Source organism: Daphnia magna, linkage group LG6 (genome assembly GCF_020631705.1).
Source record: "Daphnia magna isolate NIES linkage group LG6, ASM2063170v1.1, whole genome shotgun sequence".
Lineage (NCBI taxonomy): Eukaryota > Metazoa > Arthropoda > Branchiopoda > Diplostraca > Daphniidae > Daphnia > Daphnia magna.
In genome coordinates, this window is record NC_059187.1 from 6,684,459 (window position 1) to 6,698,911 (window position 14,453).

General features: G+C 37.4%; 1 protein-coding gene across 1 annotated transcript; it reads left to right on the forward strand.

The window, feature by feature from the left end:
- The first annotated feature begins 4,175 nt into the window (after window positions 1-4,175).
- LOC123473934 lies at window positions 4,176-5,723 on the forward strand. Its single transcript, XM_045175575.1, has one exon. The coding sequence runs from the start codon at window positions 4,527-4,529 to the stop codon at window positions 5,721-5,723; it is 1,197 nt and encodes a 398-aa protein (XP_045031510.1). The 5' UTR covers window positions 4,176-4,526.
- Window positions 5,724-14,453: the final 8,730 nt, after the last annotated feature.

Sequence of the window (14,453 nt, forward strand, 5' to 3'; positions counted from 1 at the left end):
AAATAATGTAATGTGAAAGGTAATTGAACAAGTTTTTTTAGTATAAATTGTTGTGACGTATTTAAATGAAAATCCTTCAAATTTTAATTTTCTCAGTAATTTTTATGGTTGTAGAGACTGAATCAAACCTGTGGATACCTGTGGATTCCACAGGTAATCGGCCTGAGGAAAGAAGAGGGAGAAGAATGGGTACCCTTTTTTTAATACTTTCCTTTTCTCACTTTTCTTCCCTTGGGCCGATTCTCTTTGGATTTGGTAACCAAAACAGTAAACAAGAGGGGAAACATAAAAATTTAACAGATTTCCTTTTAAATACGTCACAAAAATTTATACTAAAATAAAGCTTGTTCAATTATATTTCACATTACATTATTCCAAGTTGTATTCTGTTAACTGGAAAGGTTTCGCGAATATTTGTTTGCGACACCCTCTTTTCCCTATGCGAATTACTAAAGAGAAACACGAACTAGAGGGAAACTTGGCGGATTCAAAAGGAGTGCGTTAAACCCCCCGAAACCAAAGGGGTACACGTCAGTCACTTCCTCTATTCAGAAAAACAACATATCTAAGGCTCGCTTCGTTTCTATTAACAAATTATTATCAATTATTCTTTAACCAATAATTATTTAAAAAAAAACAATAAACAATTATCCATTGGAAACTCTAATGATGAAATGATGAAATTAAATTAAATTATTAACAATTATTCATTCAAAAATTAATTGTAATCACAAATTATTTAAAATTATGCATTGTAAAATTTAATTTGAAATTTTCTAAATAATTTTATATTTAATTTTAAATAACTATTGAAAAAAACTTAAGACTTGGCTATGTCTGAAGAAAAAACAAACAGGAGCAGCACTCATGGTAAGGCCGAAAAAACATTCAACTTAACATACAGTACCCGCAAAAAGTGTCCGAACGCGGGCCTTGTTTTGGACTTTTTTACATTGAGTCTTACGGCGGCGGGTACCTAGCGCGGACCGGGAAATCGGGCTCTAATATGTCAGCAAAGCAATTAAATTTTACAGTTTTGCTGACAAAATAACAAGCTATAGGGTACTAATTTTTTAATTTTTTTTCTAATAGGATTTGTTGACCAGCATGCTGGTCAACAAATAAACGAACACTGCCCCTAATTTCTATAGCGTCTTATGGCACCATGCCCTATTTATAGATATTGATTTCGTATGTAAGGAATCATTATGTACATAATACAATTATTCCGTGACATAAAGAACTCTTTCGTTAATATTCTATGTTAATGGCTATAGTGTAATATCAATATTTAATTAAGGAGAATTTTTTTAAACAGGGAAGGTCATATCTTGTTACCCGACAAAACTAGTTTAATTTTTTTCCACCAGGGGCGATGTATTCGCCCAGTAGTTTTTTGACAGCTAACTATCTGTGGTGACAGCAGTCGCTATTTTTTGTAGACAAATCCTTGTCGAGTTTTTGAAAAGTGTTTCTCCTTTTGTCAAACAGATTCAGGTATTCATTTTAAATAGTATATAGTAAACAAAAAACCTTTTCGTTTGTAAAACCAGCGCCCCTGGTGGAAAAAAATTAAACTAGTTTTGTCGGATAACAAGATATGACCTTCCCTGTTTAAAAAAATTCTCCTTAATTAAATATTGATATTACACTATAGCCATTAACATAGAATATTAACGAAAGAGTTTTTTATGTAACGGAATAATTGTATTATGTACATAATGATTCCTTACATACGAAATAAATATCTATAAATAGGGCATGGTGCCATAAGACGCTATAGAAATTAGGGGCAGTGTTCGTTTATTTGTTGACCAGCATGCTGGTCAACAAATCCTATTAGAAAAAAAATTAAAAAATTAGTACCCTATAGCTTGTTATTTTGTCAGCAAAACTGTAAAATTTAATTGCTTTGCTGACATATTTGAGCCCGATTTCCCGGTCCGCGCTAGGTACCCGCCGCCGTAAGACTCAATGTAAAAAAGTCCAAAACAAGGCCCGCGTTCGGACACTTTTTGCGGGTACTGTATAATGACAAAAACATGAATTAGTTAACTTTATATACAGCTACCAATCACTAGCGCAAGGTATAATATCGTTTTTTAAACAGGCTAATCTTAAGACAATGCTTTGTCTTAAAAAAAAAGAGAGAATAAGCCCTCTTGGTAAGGCCGAAAAACCTTAGACTTAACATATAATGACAAAAACATGACAAATTAAACTTGAAATACAGCTACCAATCACTAGCGCGAGGAATAATATCGTATTTAAAACAGACAAATCTTAAGACAATGCTTTGTCTAAACAAAAGAAAGAATCAGCCCTCTTGGTAAGGCCGGCAAAAAAAATTAAACTTAACATATAATGACAAAAATATGAATAAGACAACTTTAAATACAGCTACCAATCACTAGCGGAAGGAATAATATCGTATTTAAAACAGACAAATCTTAAGACAATGCTTTGTCTAAACAAAAGAAAGAATCAGCCATCTTGGTAAGGCCGGCAAAAAAAAATTAAACTTAACATATAATGACAAAAATATGAATAAGTCAACTTTAAATACAGCTAACAATCACTAGCGGGAGGAATAATATCGTATTTAAAACAGACAAATCTTAAGACAATGCTTTGTCTAAACAAAAGAAAGAATCAGACCTCTTGGTAAGGCCGGCAAAAAAAAATTAAACTTAACATATAATGACAAAAATATGAATAAGTCAACTTTAAATACAGCTACCAATCACTAGCGGAAGGAATAATATCGTATTTAAAAAAGCCGAATCTTAAGACAATGCTTTGTCTGTTACTTTGAAAAAATGAAGACAAAGGTATGTCTTAAGTCGGTGAGCATATGTTGTTAGCTACATCCTCTCGAATTAAGTTAACGGTCGCTCCTGGATCTAGAAAAACGAAAGTTTCTATTTCCACTCCGTTAGCTTGAAGTAACACGGGAACGATAGCTAGGGAAGTGTTGATGGCCGTATCCCTGTTTATAATGGACATTGCGCGACCATCAGACGACTTTGCTGATGACTGAACTGGGTTTTTAGTTGCTGAAGTATTCACGGTATAAACTCGAGACGCTCCGTGCAATAAGGGATGGTGTCGCTGATTACAGTTCTAATCTTAATTTCACTGAGTGTCCTATTCCTCTAGAAACTTTAAGTTTATTTGCAAATAAATTTGGGGTAAGTTGGCCATGACACCTACGGGGTTGTTTGGCAGTGTTCGCTGAACTGAAGGGGAGGAGTTGTGGGAGGAGCTGAATAGACATTTGGTTGAAAATAAAATGAATTAATTGATAAAAGAAGGGTGAAATTTTTTTTTCACAATAGGGTACAGGCATGGAAAACAAAGTTTTTTTGTTTTTAACTAGGCTAGGGTAATTTTTCACGGAGATCATTTTTTCGAGAGGTTTGTAACCTCGAAAAAATTTATTTCGTGATATATATTCAAGTTTAAAGTTGTATTAGGCTCCTCCTTCCCAAATTTGGCTGTTCAGCCATCTTTGGTAGGAGGAGCCTAATTAGGGCCCCAAACAATGCTTACGACGCTAGAACGGTAAAGTCATTGAAGTCTTTTTGTTAGTGAGCATGAGTAACCATAAGTATTGTGTTGTGAGCACTTGCTCCAACACATTGAGTAATTATAGTGAATTCTTTACTTTCCCGAAAAACAATAAGAAGAGAGCTTTGTGGCTAAATAAAATTGGTTTTGAGGCTAATAAATTTTCACCAAAAACACATCTTCATATTTGTAGTCGTCATTTTGACGTGAGTATTGTTCATTTTCGGCATATTGCTTGACATGTGATGTTATATTATAATGTGAATGACATTGTTTTCCTTTTATTATAGTTGAAAATGACCTTAAAGATTACAACAAATATTGTAATAGAACTGGACGGTACAGTTTCAAGGAACACATAGTTCCACATTTGAACTTGTCGTTAAGTGATGGTAAGTCTGTAATTTACAGAAATTGTATACATAAATTTGTTTAAAGCAGTCGTTCTGCTTTTGTAGATGTGTCATCCACAGAAATTCAGTTATTTGGGGAAAGCTATGAAACAGAACTTTGTGCCAGTAAGTTCATGTTACTCAAATTATTTGCTGTTACACCTTTTCTAATTTATACTTCATTTTAGGCCCATCACGAGATGTAAATGATTCATATCAATGTGGAAGTGAACATTCCATACTATGTGCAAGTAGCAGTAAGTGTTGCTTTACCGTTTTAAATTCTTAAATGGTTTTAAATCTCTAAATTAGTATGTTTTCTTTAAAGGAGAATTACCATTTGAAAATGAGTATCTTCCTATACAGGCTGAAAGTTCACAGGGATTCCCTGAACTCATTGGTATTGTTGTGTAAAATGAAAGATCTACATGTTGGAATCTTATAATTCTCTATTTTACAGAACAAACAGTAAAAGTTCATAAAGAGACTCAGGTGAATCAATTAGATCTTCTCACACTAAAAGTAGAGCATCACACAACTGAGTGCGTTTCAGTCAAGCCAAGAATGCGCAGTAGAGGAACCCAAGTAAACGACAACATATTTGGCTGGAAGCTAGTGGACGCCGCAAGCAGCCCTATTTGTGCAACTAGAAAGAGAAAAGAAATGACGTCCCGGAACTGGATAGTGACGACTCCTATTTCTTCTAATGAAAAGAACAGCAGTACATGTAATCATGCATGCAGTACTCCCTTAAAAAGCCCAGCACATGTTAACACAACAAGAAAACGCAAGAGGCTAACATTCGACGAGAGTATGTCACCTGTTCCTTGTATTAGTGATCACGACGACGAGTCGTATCGTCTTCCCTCTACTATATGCGTATCTTCTGAAACCTCTGTAAATTTAAGCTCTCCATGTCCTTTTCATCTTCGAAATAGCCATGCTGAACGGGAGAGGGCTAGAACAGTAATGGAACGACATTCTAAAATTTACTTAGGAGTTGATCAAGATTGGCTTTCAGTATTGCACCTCATCACATACAAAATGGAAAAAGTATATAACAGTGATAGAATTCTAGACACTATTTACATTGTATTTTTAGTGTTACGTAAGCTTAAACTAAACGGAAGCTTTGATATTCTTGGCCATGTGTTCCACATTAGTGTAAGTCAAGCAGCAAAAATGTTTCGAAAGCATTTGCCATTTTTATCGGACCATTTCCAAGAACTGATTGTTTGGCCGTCCAGTAATTCTATTAAAAAGACATTGCCAGTTGGGTTTCGAAAAAGTTTTCGGAAAGTAGAAACCATAGGCGATTGCCTTGAAATTGAAATTCAAAAACCAACGTCAGCGTTTGCACAAGCCCTAACTTGGTCAAGCTATAAGAGCGCCAATACAATTAAGTATTTTGTATCAATAACACCAAATGGCATTTACAACTTTTGTTCGAAAGGGTATGGGGGACGAACCACCGATGAAATGATTACATCAAATTGCGGATATTTAAATGTCGTCAGACCACACACGGAAGTAATGGTGGACAGAGGATTTAAAAAAATTGAGCCTATGGTGCTTTCCAGGAAAGCAACATTAGTAAGACCACCAAGTGTATCTGCATCACAAAAGCTGTCCAAAAAAGATTTTCTAAGTGCTAGAAAGATAGCTGGATTGCGAATACATGTAGAACGGGAAATAAGGAGAATTCGCGAGTTTAAATTTCTTGCTCCCCATGCTGTTTTAAATAACCGTTGGTGTGTCTAGCTGACCATGCAATCCTCCTTGTATGTGGTTTGATAAATATGCAATCTAGTTTAATAAAATAACTCATTGTGATTGCATTCTCAGTGTAATGATTGTTGTGATTTCCCAAAATACAATCAGTCGTTACGTAATAGCTGTTTGCCAATAGATTTTTCCAAAAAAGAAAGAGCACTTTTCATATGACATCTTATTAATACAGGATTAAATAACACTTTAACAACTGTTATACTCTTCGACTTCTCGAAATCGGGAGACGCAACACAAAATAAACCTTTTTTCTGCCAGAAAGCAACATTTGTAATTGTATCTGAGTTTCACAGTGTAAAGTGATGTCTTCCCTTGAATTTAAGTAATTCAATCGAGATTTTGCATTAATTGGACATTTGATCTCAACCACATACTCTTCAGAAATTGCATCTGGAGATGCACCGAATACTGGGAACTTTGGTTTTAAAATTAAACCACATTGTTGAAAGTGAATGGAATATCGTTCTTGAAGAACTGCCAAAACCTAAGACAAAGTATTATAAGGCAAAATATTAACAAGACATCCAATATTTAATCAAACCTGAGATTCTAATCTTTTCCCTCGAGACATGGCACTAGTTTCCCTCAATTTTGCACCTTGTATTAAATTTATTAGAGACCCATTTACTGTCCTGCATTTAGAAGCTTGGTCTAATACTGATGCTGTGATGCGAGAGAACCTGTTAATAAAAATTTGTTTAACATTACATATGTGAAATTCAGCAAAGTTAGGTCAAATGAATACCTTAGTCTATTCCATAGTGGATTTTGATATTGATTTTTCGTAGCATCTTCAGCTTCTCTACATAGTTCTTCCTTCATCGTAGCTGAACAAAAAGATAAGAACTCAGTTATTGATGTTGAAGAAGGATTTTTGTTCTTGAAATCAATTGAAAGACAATGAAGATCAACTTTGTCAAATTTTCCTATGTCTAAAAAATGACGAGCAATTTCTGGAATCTTGAATGAAGAAGTAGGATTTTGAAAAGTTTCAGATCGATGTGCTCAATAACCTCTTTTAAAAAGCTTCCTTTTGGTGTACATTTTCTGTTGACTACATTTTTCTTTCTTGACGTTGTCAACTGACTGGCAAATATGAATTTTTCCTGGGACCCAACTTTAGATAACTTGCTTTTTTTCCAATAACATTGTCTTTCTGTGGGTGTTGGCTCCTCTGTTCTACGGTGAACCCTACCAAGAACAGCCAACTGATGTTTACATCCTCCAAGAGAGGAAACACAATCGAAACATTTCATCGAAACTATCTCTGATTTTTGAGCGTTTACGATCAATTCAACTTTGTAACTAGCACTAGTTACTTTATGTTCTGGTGCTATTGCGCATATTAGACTATAAAGTCTCCCAGTTCTCTTAACTTTCACATATCCTATGGCGGATTCGCCATACGATTCTCTCCCATTTCTTTTTGCTTTTACGTTTGATATTTCAGGGGAAATGAAATTGTCGTCTTTTGCGATAAACAATCCCATCATCACAACATCAACAAGTGGAATGTTGTCGTTATATGCCTTTTCATACCCATCAATTAATTTATGCGACATTTTAAAACCAAACTTCCCGCACAATAGAACAGCAGTGTCGTCTGCATTGTTTGGGCCCTAATTAGGCTCCTCCTACCAAAGATGGCTGAACAGCCAAATTTGGGAAGGAGGAGTCTAATACAACTTTAAACTTAAATATATCGCGAAATAAATTTTTTCGGGGTATCAAACCTCTCGAAAAAATGATCTCCGTAAAAAATTACCCTAGCCTAGTTAAAAACAAAAAATCTTTATTTTCCATTCGTGTACCCTATTGGAATGCCGTTTTTCACGAAGGCCATGTTCAGAATGCAGATTGCTCCTGGGGTTTTTTTTTAATGGGAGGTTCTTAGAAATCAATATATTTTTTTAAGTAATCGATAATTAATAGAACCATCCTCCATCAACCAATCAGCCCCATTACGATGATTTAACAAGAAAGCAGATTTATGTAACTTTTTACACATAAAGTGATATTTTTATTTAGAATTTAGTACTAAAATATAAACCATGATTTTTATAAATTGTACTTTAAAAGAACAACACATTATTTTATTAAAAACCAGCGAGGGTTCATACAACCCCACTATTTTCGGGTTTTTCAAGAATGGGGGTTTACACTATAATTTTTTTATCTCAACCAATCTTAAGCAAATAAATATAACAAAAATTCAGGAGCTATAAAACACAGTTGCCTATCGCTGACAACAGAAATATTTCAGATATCTTTAGTAAAAGCCAAGATATGACGATTTAAAAAAATGTACTAATCAGCCCCGGTCTCCCCTACTAGGTGCTGCCGTCACGTGTCCGTTGTTGAGCCATTTCGCTAGGTAAATAAGTTTCCGATACCTTAAAGTTTCTTTTGCGAATCACCACTGATATATACAACGATTAATTGACGATCTCGCCCTATTTTTTTAAATAAGACAAGTTGAAGCAATAGAATTCAATTTCCCTTTTATATTGTTAAGCCGGCATGGAAATCAACATACAATATTCAAATGAATTATTTCCTTCGAGGCTGTTGGTCAGTATTTCCGAAAAGCTGACTTGAGGTTACCGTGCGTACGTTCTGGGTCCTTGTGTTGCGGATTCTCCAGCTCCTAACGGGTTGTTCCAGTTCAGCAGGCACAAGTGTCTCCTCAGTTTCACCGACTTCACTTCTTATTTCGCAATCAGCAATATTATGGATGAAATCGTCCGGCTCGGACTCTGGAACTCCTGGAGGAGTAGGGGGATCCGGAAGCTGCTCGACTGGTTGCGGACTATATGGCCGATAGAAACAAGGTTTCTTTGGCACGATGGAGAGATAAAATCCGCTAGCCTTGGTCCAGTCTTCAAGCGTGATTGAGCCGATTCAACCAAAGCAACCCTTAAAGCTTCCGGTGGTTGTGGTGGTTGAATATAGGTGTCGATATCTCTACCAGCTGTGGAGCGAAAATAATCCAACCGTAGGCGACGCGGAGTAGCATCAGCAGCTTGTGGCTGAGAGATTGGCTCCACTGGCGGACGGAAGATACGGGATTGACTGGGTGGACTGACGGCTCGTTCAAATAAATTACGCTACTTTCTGTGAAGCTTGAATTTGAGGAAGCAGTTCCGGCGTAGAAAGCGCTAAATAACTAAAGTTGGCAGGAAAAGCTGTGTATAATTAAACCTTAAAAGTTTAGTTACGTGAAGCAGTAAGAGTAACAGCTTGAATGTCTTCGGTTTGTCTCCGTTGGGCGATGAGTCTTGCCGTTGTCTCGTTTGCAGTCTCTCGATATGCAGGTTCCCGATCTTTCATATGCTGGAAACGATATTGTTCCTGCCGAAAGCCTTTGCGGATCAGCTTTTTCCTCAGTTTGGCCACCGGGGTGTTCTTCTTTCGCGGAAGGGTGAAGCTGTTTTACTGAATGTCATCCAATAGGAATTTAATAAGTTATTATTGACAGCCCTGAGAAGGTATCGACGATAAACAATACACAAAACAGATGAAGTGTATTATCAAACGACGGCCCTGTAAAGGTTATCGACGATTGAGAATGAACGAGACGGAAGAAAAAGCAATTATCAATCGACGGCCCTGTAAAGGTATCGACGATTGATAATGTACGAGACGGATCAAATTAAATTAGCAATCGACGGCCCTGTAAAGGTATCGACGATTGATAATGTACGAGACGGACAAAAATTAAATTAGCAATCGACGGCCCTGTAAAGGTATCGACGATTGGAAATATTACTGACGAAAACTAACAATCGACGGCCCTGTAAAGGTATCGACGATTGAAAATATGAAAGACAGGCACAAAGGGAATTAACAATCGACGGCCCGGTAAAGGTATCGACGATTGAAAATATGAAAGATGGGCGAAAACGGAATTAACAATCGACGGCCCTGTAAAGGTATCGACGATTGAAAATATGACGGACGAAAATTAACAATCGACGGCCCTGTAAAGGTATCGACGATTGAAATTGTGCACAGACGAAAACGAAATGAACAATCGACGGCACTGTAAAGGTATCGACGATTGAAATGTGCACAAAAGAAACCAAAATGATCAATCGACGGCCCTGTAAAGGTATCGACGATTGAAAATGTGTGGTGGACACCAAAATATTACCAATCGACCGCCCTGAAAAAGTATCGACGATGGTAAATAGGACGAAATATGCAAATACTGACAAGAATTGATCAACCACCATAGGTCGGACAAAACTGCCAGATAACGAATGCTTACGTCCTGTTGAAGTGTCCAAATGATTAGCCGGGGTACCCAGGGATGAATGACCCCGTGGATGGACAGGCGATGGCGAAGTTGAACACAAACGATGTAGTTCCCGGTCGATGCACCAAAATGTTAACCACCGAAATAAACGAACTCGGAATGTGGTTAACTCAGTGGCAAAAAAGCCACACTGCGATGTATTAGACACGAACATGAGGTTACAACACAAAATAGGAGGTGACAGGTTGCGACTGTCCACCACGACGAAAACGAATAAGACTGATTCGTTGCTGCTTCTCCCTCCGTTTTCGACTACGACGGAAATACATGAGGGAGGAAAAACAAAAGAAGGGTGCTAATGCAAAAATTAGCTTTAAGTGTGAAAGGGGGTGAATGAGGTGGCGTAAATCTAAGGGAGGGTAACCTATTAGCAAAACCAAGGGATATTAGTTCAGCCAAGGTCAGTCAAGTTTAGACTTGTCTGCCCCTCGGAAATGGCACAATCGCACACACACACACACACACACACAAACACACACAGACACACACATACATAAAGACAAAACGTTAATTAAAATTACAATAAACCCTAACGACTTCTGTCTTTAACATACCTCTTCATACAACCATTAGGGAAAGTTTCTGCCGTTAAGTGGCAGCACCTAAAAAGGTCCCCTTACGCGCTCTTTATAGAATATATAGGTTGGGAAGCCGTCGCACCTTCGCCAAGTCGAAGGACCCGATTATTTAAATTTTAAACACTCACTCACGGTTTTCTATTTCATTGGATTTATACTTCTTTAGTTCTTGGGCAATGATAGAGTTCCAAATTTTCCATTTCCCTGGAAAGAATTTCCATTTTGGTTGGGTTTTCTGTTTTCCAATTTTTTCTTTCAGTTGGATTTTTATGAAAATGGGTGTGTGGTCACTGTCTAGGTGGTGTCCTAGATAGATTGACGATCGAGGAACAAACAGAGTCGAGATCAGCGTGAGATACAGAGTGGATTGCTTTAGACTAGTAGGGTCTGTCCGGGTGAGGATATTATGGGGGGGTAGGAAGAGAGAGGTTGTCAGAGGTGGCGAGAAGTTTGCTGAGTTGTCTTGATGTGTTTGATTTTATTTGTAGTGGATGTTGTCGACCAGTATGGGCTGTGACCATTAAAGTCCCCTCCTATGATGCATGGATCTTCCCGGGTAGAAAGATATGCAAGAAGGTTGTTTATAGATTCGTTTCCATTGGGACAATATATTGAAAAGACATCAATGTAATTTTCTAGTGATATTGTGATGGTAGCGCCTATAGTTTCGCTGTTTCCGAATTGGCTGAGAGGTATTCTTGTGGTTAGGATATCCTTTTTAACATGGAGAGCAACGCCTCCACCTCTTCCAGTCGGTCGATTTAAGAAGCAGTTTGTATAGTTTATAAAATTGGGTACATATCCGTCAGACCACCAAGTTTCGCACTGTAATACTAGGTCGAGATTGTATGACGCTAGGAATGATTTGAGCTCCTTTTTTCTTTGATCGGTTTAATCCTCTTGCATGGAACTGAAGGGTTTTTATTTTACTATGCATTTTGGCTTATACAGAAAAGGTTTACCCATGCGTCTGGTATTTCATCGTCGATGTCCATGTCTTTATCAGGGAAGTCTGGGAAGTTGAATATGGGTGTGTCAGTTTCTTTATCATTGGGAGGCTTAATCTTGTTTTTCCTTTTGTTCTCTATTTGACTTTGTCTTTTAGGTTTAATGTTTGCATGATCCAGGTAAATTTTTCTTATAGATTTGTCTGGGATTTTGGCCACAAGTATTCCCATTTTGTTGATGGCTTTTTCTGTTTGAGTTTGTCTTTTCTCAAGTTTATCCAGTCTGTTTTTTAGTTCTTCAGTTTTGGAGGTTGATTCGGGGTCATGCTTCTCCACAGGATATTGCGATCTTGTTTCAGGCTCAGTCAGGAGTTCGTGTTGGGGGATGTTGTGCTCCTGAGAGTGCTGCTGGTTGAAAGTTTCAGCCTCTCTAAAAGACGTTTGGAGCTGGACTGCTACTTTGATTATTACTTGCCTCTTTTGGTACAGAGGTCCCTGAGGGTTTATGGAGCTATTTCTTTAGACTTACAATTTATGCAGAAGCTTCCTCTGTTGCAGGATTCCCCCTCTTTTTCATGGCTTTGGTGTCCTGTTAGGCACACTGGTTCCATACGGCATCTTTGGTTGGTATATCTATGGTATTGGCATCACTGTTGGGAGTGGTTTAGTCTCCAGCATTTTCTACATTGAAGCGACCGAGGAATGTATGGTTTGACCGTATAACACCATTCTTGTATGGATATACTGCCAGGTACGTTTCCTTCAAAGGTTATTATCATAGTCATGTTATACCCTTTTCTTGTTGGTATGCAGTTGTAGTTTTCAGCTCCTGCCTTCTCCATTACTGCTGCCATCTCTGGTTCGTCTGCTAGTTCCGCCGGGACATTATGGATCACTCCTTTGCTTGCTCAGTCTGATTCACTGCGGGTTACAGTTAGTCTGTGGTCCAGGATTTCAGTGGCTTTAAGAAGTTTTTGTTTTTGTTCTAAGGTTTTGGGGTAGAGAAGTAGTAAGTTCCCAGCTCGGTTGGGTTGGATTTTATCCAGGTGGTAAAAAAGATGGATAAGTTCAAGAGCGAATTTCTTTTCTGTGAAAGGGAGTTCACAGAGGGTAATCTCGGAAATGAGTTTAAGGCACACAGGAGAGATTGATTCACAGGTTATTGAAGTTTGTTGAGGGGCCTGCCATGTTTAGTATGCTGTTGTTCGTAACAAAATGCTAAATCTGCTATTACTTTTTTTTTTATAAATTTTTGTTTTGTTTCTCAGTGTGGGTGTGACATGAGTGTGGTTTTATGAGGATGTGTAATGTGAGGACAAATTTGGACGCGTGGTTGTAATACCTTTGTGTGATTTATGTTTCACATGATTGAGTGTTTGGGGAGTGTGGAATGTGGTTACTGTGTGTATCGACTATTAAATGTGATCAAATTTACGAAGAGTTGGAGTTTTATTATTATTATTATTTTATTTATTTTTATTTTTTTTATTGGTGACAATGAGTTATTGCTTATGAGTTGGTGAGAATAGTTCACGGAGTGGACGTATGACTATGTGAAAGTGTGTTGTTAGGAGGATTGCATGGATGTAATTGGGTTTATTGAATTTTGTCTCGTGAGGAGGGATGAGGTGGGGTGTGCAAGGTTTCGGGAGGAGTATGCAAGGCTTGGGATAAGGGTGATACCGTGTCTCGTGTCTGGCTGGAATTTGACTTGGGATTGGAGGCACATTTAGGCTGGTTTTACAGCACTCTTACGATCTCACGTACTTCTATACTATATCCAGGACTTCACTAAGACACTTCCTCATAGTTTCTTATCGTTTGGAATTTTTATTTTTTTAAATACAATATTGACGGAATTTAATTGGAGTTGTAATTATGGTAAGTTTCTAGGTTTTTGTCACAATTACTTTAGGAATCGTATGACAGACACCTATCCTCGTCACTGGTTCGAAAGTAACTCTCCAAAACCCTATTGATCTGTAAACTCAAGTTCAGTAAGTCGTTCGATCCCACTGACTCATGAATATATAGTTGACTAAACAACACACTATCTAAATTCATCTGCTAAAAATTGCACTGCACCGCTTGCACTGACTGAAAAGGTCGGGCAAGAAAATGCAGTTTTTGAGTGACCTCGGACGGTGCCGGAATGCTACTGGAACGTACAAAATCGATGCACCGAAAAATTGGATTGCACTAAGATTACCACTCGAACAACTAAATCTCGGGGCAATTTCACCAGTGCAGAAAAGTGCAGCCATCCGAAATCGACACTAGATTCACTGTATGCTTTTCCCGTATGTATGTAGTGAAAGTGACCTAAACCAAGGCCTACTTAATACTTAAGTCCTGTAAACTCGAATACCTCCTATGGCGGTGACACGTTACCTGGCAACCACTAATCAGAGTAAAAACAAGGGTTTTGACGACACCAACTGGCGCTCGCTACTGCTTCGAAAACCTAAATCCCAGATTAAGCAAACACAGGGTTTAATTGTATTTTTTAATTAAGAGTATCTTAGAATCCTTAACTTTTAGTTAAAGAATTCCAGTAAGTGTAAATCCCCTCTTTGAAAGAGATTTGTGTCCACCAGTAATATTTTCATCATAACATTTCACCATTACAGATAAATTTGCATCTGTGTTGAGATGTTGGTTAAGGACTCCGTCTAGAGATTTATGGATATGAGAATGACGGTTCAAGGCTGTTATATGTCATGTTATCAATGTGAGTAAAACTTTATAAATTTTTTATTTGATATCTAAGTGAAAATTTTTGATCCGTTTATATTATTGTTATTTCGTTTAAATTTTACAACTATAAGAACAATAAGAAAATTTTTAATTAACATGATAG

Coding starts and splice junctions, on each gene's coding strand:
- LOC123473934 (XM_045175575.1), top strand. CDS start 4,527: ATGCGCAGTAGAGGAACCCAAGTAAACGACAACATATTTGGCTGGAAG.